Genomic DNA, 5,697 nt, shown 5'->3' on the forward strand with positions numbered 1-5,697 from the left:
GCATTCTTATTCCACAATTAATCCCGCATAACCCAACCAGACGACTCTTAATAGTAGGCGAATTTAGAATTTAAACGCAATAAGTTCAAAACATAACAACTTTACCCTACTATTCAAGATGTTTTTCACCTGTATGTGGTCAAAGAAAAAATAATAGATTTAATTGAAATTATAAAAAATATTGGGTTCAAATAAATATTTTATAATTTAAACTCGTCGCGTAGATCTTTGCCTGCTTATGGTAATTACGGAGAAAAGAAAAGGAGGGAATATAGAGGAAGAAAAAAGAATGGGTTTCATGAGTAATTAGCTAGCTATATATTAGAGGACCATTCTTGTAAAGCTATAAGAAAATTAGAGGGCCATTCTTGGCAAACAACTAGGCGGGCTAGGTAAATGGTAAATTCATTCAAAAGGGTCACATTCACATTACTGTCACTTTCCTCTAATCTCTAATTAATTTTTTCGGATTTGTCATAAAACTCTTCTATATTGATATATATATCCACTAAGTGGTCACAAGAATGTGCAGGCCAACCCCATTACATCGGAATATATATTCATTGCATTATCCTCTCACAAGTGGAATGTGAAAGTGAAACACAACAAATTTGCAAGATTTGTATGCGAGACAGCATCGCATGGATTTAAACATTTGGGGAAATGCGCATTCTTATGATAAATGCCCACACTCTTCAAACTAGTAATGGAAAATGGATTTCATAGTATTTTAGTGAAAATGGAGTATGGTGTCAAATTGGTATTTCAGATTAAGAAATTCACTTTTTAGCATTAATTAGTAATGAAATTGACCATATTAACCTTTACTATCTCACATAAACACTCCTAACACATATTCCAACACTATTTACTCCAAGGACAATGTAGGAAAAAAATACTTAATTCATTCTTGAAATCTGAAAAAATCACTTATTTTGGACCACAAGAAAAAAGCCAAAAAATCACTTATTTTGAACCGGAAGGAATAGGTAATGAATGGACCTTTCTCTCTGCACATCACGTGCACTGAGATACCAGAAACCGAGGACATTCTTTCGATTCACTAGAATGACAATCTCTTTTTTAGAAGTATACTAGTGCTAATATATTGAGAAATAATTAAAATAAGATAATAATTGACTCTTATTCGTACTTATGCCATCTCAGCTTTCATTAAAAATCTCGTCAATAAAATAAAGTTTGTAGACCAACTTATGTTACATTAGACTCTACCATATGCACTAATTTGATACAGGTGTGTGTAGCAATTTTTGCTGCTTCGAAAAATTCTTACAAGGTAGACTCTTCGAGCCGTGGAAGTAGCCATTAATGTTTGTATTAGGGTAGATTGTCTACGTCACATTATATATGGTAAAATATGTTATGTTAAGTGATTGCATAAGGGAATGACACGTGGAGCCGAAGGCAGAGGATAGCTGAAACAGAAGACAACTATTCCATCTGTTACCGGAAAGAATAATGCTCATAAAGATGAAATAAATGCTTACCACCCGGTAGCATTTAATGGAGAATATTCCATAGCATTTAGTACACTACCCATTATAAAGAATTTGTCATTTATGCCCGCCGTTACACATTCTTTAATGACCCTCGTAATTGACATTAAAGAAGGGCATGATCCTAGGACCTTGTTTTCTAGGGACAGCTATAAATAGTGAGGTCTATTATCATTGTAGAGGACACTAAATTTTCTAGCAAATTTATGCTATAATCTATTCAATGTTTTATACAATTTTATCTTCTTGTTTTTTTATTTCATTACAGTTGTACCCGGAAGCCCTGCTCCCGGAACTACTTTTCTGTTATTTCATCTTCATCTCAAGGCTAAGTATTGCATATTTATTCAATTCTCCTACTATTTGAGGATCAAATAAATTCAGATGTCATCATCATTATGAAAAGCTTAACTAGTACTGATACTATTTATTACTAGCTTCTTGCTTTTGCATAGCATGTGAATAAAGCACGGACTTGGGAGTTGGGGAGAAACAAAGCTATATTCATACTATTCCTCTTGTGATTCTGCTTCCTTGTTGGTATCCATTAATATTACTCCAATTTGCTTGCTACTGCTCTTCCTCTTCCATCCACTTCTTTTTTATATAGTATTTTGGAATCTTGAGCTGTTTTCATCTAAACAGAATGAGGGGTCGTTCCATCTTTTGCCTCTCTTTTTTCTATTGGGTCCTCTCTGTTTCTTTGCCTGCCCTCGTTTCACCTTATGGTAATCTCTCTTTTCCTACTATGCTTTCTTTATTTGAATAAACAGTAGTTGTAGTTATAGATGTACAATGTGTTCTTGTTGCTACTAGTTAAGACTAGTGACAGTTTTGACTGTTGTACTTTATTGCAGATGGGCCACTCTATGATTCTTCCGCTTTCACCGAGGTAACAATCCTTCATTTTTCTTCCCATGTGACTTATTAACACCAATTACATACAATGTTTTGCTTGGTCTCGTAGGATCGAATTGTTATATCATTTTTCTTGTGTGTAAACTTTTATATGGCCTAAGCTTAAGCCAGTATTTGCAACTAAACACAGGGCCGGGAAAGTAATTTCGCATTCTTAACGAAATAGTTCCAGCAGTAGAACAATTATGTTATGCTGTGTGCCTAAGTTTAAGTTATGTTATGCTGAAGCCTAGTAAGAGGTACTTTGAAAAGGATGACAAAACCACCAACAAATAGCCTACATCTTCCTATGGTGTTACAGTACATTCAATGTAGATAAACTCCAGTGCATTTGAGTATTTAATAATTTTGAGACTAACAGTTTACACAGAGGTATTAACGATATCTGCAAGGCAATGACAGAATGACTCATTCTTGTAATCTACATGTAATGTATGATGGGGTATGCAGTGCAAACTTTACCCGGAGAAGCCACTCTATGGTGGCGGACTTTTAAAGGATAAGTTTCCGGAGTTTACAGGAGCGGATGGAAAGACTGTCCATTTACCTGTTTTCAGATTACAAGATATCACCCCTGGCACCATTTATTCTTTTTCCAGTTGAGTTACTTACTATTAATCAAATGTTTTTATTCCATGATAAAAAAAGATTGATGCAAGATGCAAGGTGTTAACAGGAATCAGAAGGTAATCTTACATATTTTTGTTTTGGCAGCTTGGATTAAGCTAAAAAATGCAGATTCTGCTCTCATAACAGTAAGCGTAGGTGACAACGATTCTGAAGAAGTATGTGTAGGCACTGTAGATGCTAAGCCTGGTTGCTGGTCCTTCCTCAAGGGTGGATTTGTAGCTTCTAAACTTAATTTATCTTCCATTTATTTCAAGGTGTGTCTATTGGGTTGCCTTGTCGACATTGTTAATATCTATCAAGACTCATACATCTAGTAATTTTGATGAATAAGAACTTGGAAAGTCTACAGGACTACATTTCAGTTGTTTCCCTTCTTTTGCAGAATTCAGATCAAGATGATTTGGAAATAGAGATTGCAAGTGCTGCATTGCAGCCTTTTACTGAGCAACAATGGGCGTTAAATCAGCAAACAAAAATTAACATGGTAAATATGTTGAGTAGTGCTTTCTTGTTTCATTGGATTGAAAGTTCGATGCCAAATGAATTCTGAAACAAACTTTGATTCAGGCAAGGAAGCGCGCTGTTACTATTCACGTCTCAAATAAACAAGGAGTTAGACTTGAAGGTGCATCGCTAACAATAGAACAAGTTTCCAAAGATTTCCTCCTTGGATCTGCTATTGCATATACCTTTATTGGTAATACCCCCTACCAGGTTTGTCCAAAATATCCATCATTGCAGTAGAGACGGATCCAACGTATTAAAAAAATTTTCTAAAATATGTCTAAACACTAATTAATAGGAGCATTAGCTATTTCTAAACATGGGATGTGCCACAGCACAACAGAAATGCAGTTTCATTTCTGTATTAGCCTTTAGTATCAGAAGCTGAGCTTTATTCCTGTTTCAGAACTGGTTTCTTGAGCGATTCAACGCTGCAGTTTTTGAAGATGAAATCAAGTGGTACACCACAGAGCCCAAACGCGGTCAACTTAACTATACCTTAGCAGACCAGTTGCTGGAATTTGTTCGAAGAAACCAAATCACGGTCAGAGGTCACAATATTTTCTGGGAGGATCCGAAATATACACCAGGTTGGGTTCAAAATCTTACAGATCCTGAGCTGAAATCAGCTGTTAACTCAAGGATACAGAGTCTTATGAGTAAATACAAAGATGAATTTGTACACTGGGATGTTAACAATGAACTGCTTCACTTTGATTTTTATGAGCAAAGGCTGGGACCGAATGCCACACTGGAATTTTACAGGACAGTTCACCAACAAGATCCTTTAGCAACATTGTTTCTCAATGAATTCAATGTGGTAGAAAATTGTGATTCTAAGTCCACTGTAGACAAGTATATTTCAAAGATCAGGGAGCTCAAAGAAGACGGCATGTCAATGGATGGAATTGGCCTTGAGGGTCATTTTGGAGTCCCCAATCGGCCTCGAATAAGAGCTACTTTAGATAAATTAGCAACATTGGGGCTTCCCATTTGGCTCACTGAAGTTGATATCAGTGATACATTTAGCAAGGAAACACAGGTGAGACAGCTCTAATATTGCTCAATATGTTCCCTCAAACTCAATGTATAAAACTGAGCTAAAGCAAGAAAACATACATTGACAGTTCACTAATAAGGCAGCATCATTCTTATAGTTTCCTACAAATATATTTTTACCATGTTCGCACCCATGACCACAACAAAATACCGAGTATGGAGATATTTCATACCACCAACTTAAAATTCTAGATCCATCTCTGATTAATCCATTTTAATGGACAGGCTATTTACTTGGAACAAGTATTGAGGGAGGCCTTCTCACATCCGGCCGTGGATGGGATAATGCTGTGGACAGCCATAAGGAGAAATAAATGTTACAGAATGTGCCTTACAGATCCAGATTTAAATAACCTACCAACTGGTGATGTAGTGGACAAACTTCTGAAGGAGTGGGAAACTGGGGTTCTGAAGGGACAAACAGATGCGCGTGGTTCTTACAGCTTCTATGGATTCCTTGGTGATTACAAAGTTACAGCTAGTTATGGAGGCAAAGTTGTGGATGCAGCATTCTCGCTTAGTCGCAGCGAAGAGACTAAGCATTTTAGCATTCAGCTGTGACTAGTAGTAATACTCATCCAATGTGCAACTGTAACTTAAAAGCATAGAGCATTCAAATTAGCGCAAGATTCATGTTCTTTTGTCTTCTCAAGCTCAGAGAAGAAAAGAATATACAAGATGTATTAATGACGCCAATGGCGAGCCCAACTAAGCAACTCTTGTTATCAATTAACGGTTAGTGACTATCATATAACTTTCAAAATTAAACATACCCTCTATATATGTTGAAGCCACAAGCTAGTCCCCTTTCGGGTAAACAATGCAGACTCAGCACTTTCTCATTATTATAAGTTTAGTGGTCAGAAAATTAGACTAGGACAGGTTCAGCAACAACCAACATCGAACCTACAGACGATGGGCATCAATGTGTCGTGGATATGAAACGTGGCTGTAATACTGATACCCCTATACCAGAAGCAACATCTGTTGACTGGTTTATACCCTATTATTGGTTTTCAACTGATTCTATGATTCTACATAAAAACAGTATTCCTAAACCCCCTCCCCC

At 36.4% G+C, this 5,697-nt stretch overlaps 1 protein-coding gene across 3 annotated transcripts; it reads left to right on the forward strand.

Moving 5' to 3' along the window:
- On the forward strand, nt 1,899–5,374 carry LOC109223492 (anti-sigma-I factor RsgI6-like). 3 transcript variants are annotated; one of them, XM_019387828.1, is made up of 9 exons: nt 1,899–2,057; nt 2,163–2,245; nt 2,375–2,409; nt 2,886–3,033; nt 3,150–3,319; nt 3,448–3,549; nt 3,633–3,779; nt 3,976–4,611; nt 4,854–5,374. In XM_019387828.1, the coding sequence occupies exons 2-9, from the start codon at nt 2,164–2,166 to the stop codon at nt 5,187–5,189; spliced, it is 1,656 nt and encodes a 551-aa protein (XP_019243373.1). In that variant the 5' UTR covers nt 1,899–2,057; nt 2,163; the 3' UTR covers nt 5,190–5,374. The 3 variants fall into 3 exon arrangements, with proteins under 3 accessions (XP_019243373.1, XP_019243374.1, XP_019243372.1); XM_019387829.1 differs by having other exon boundaries at nt 1,899–2,053; XM_019387827.1 differs by having other exon boundaries at nt 1,899–2,245.

This window comes from Nicotiana attenuata, chromosome 3, assembly GCF_001879085.1.
Source record: "Nicotiana attenuata strain UT chromosome 3, NIATTr2, whole genome shotgun sequence".
NCBI lineage: Eukaryota > Viridiplantae > Streptophyta > Magnoliopsida > Solanales > Solanaceae > Nicotiana > Nicotiana attenuata.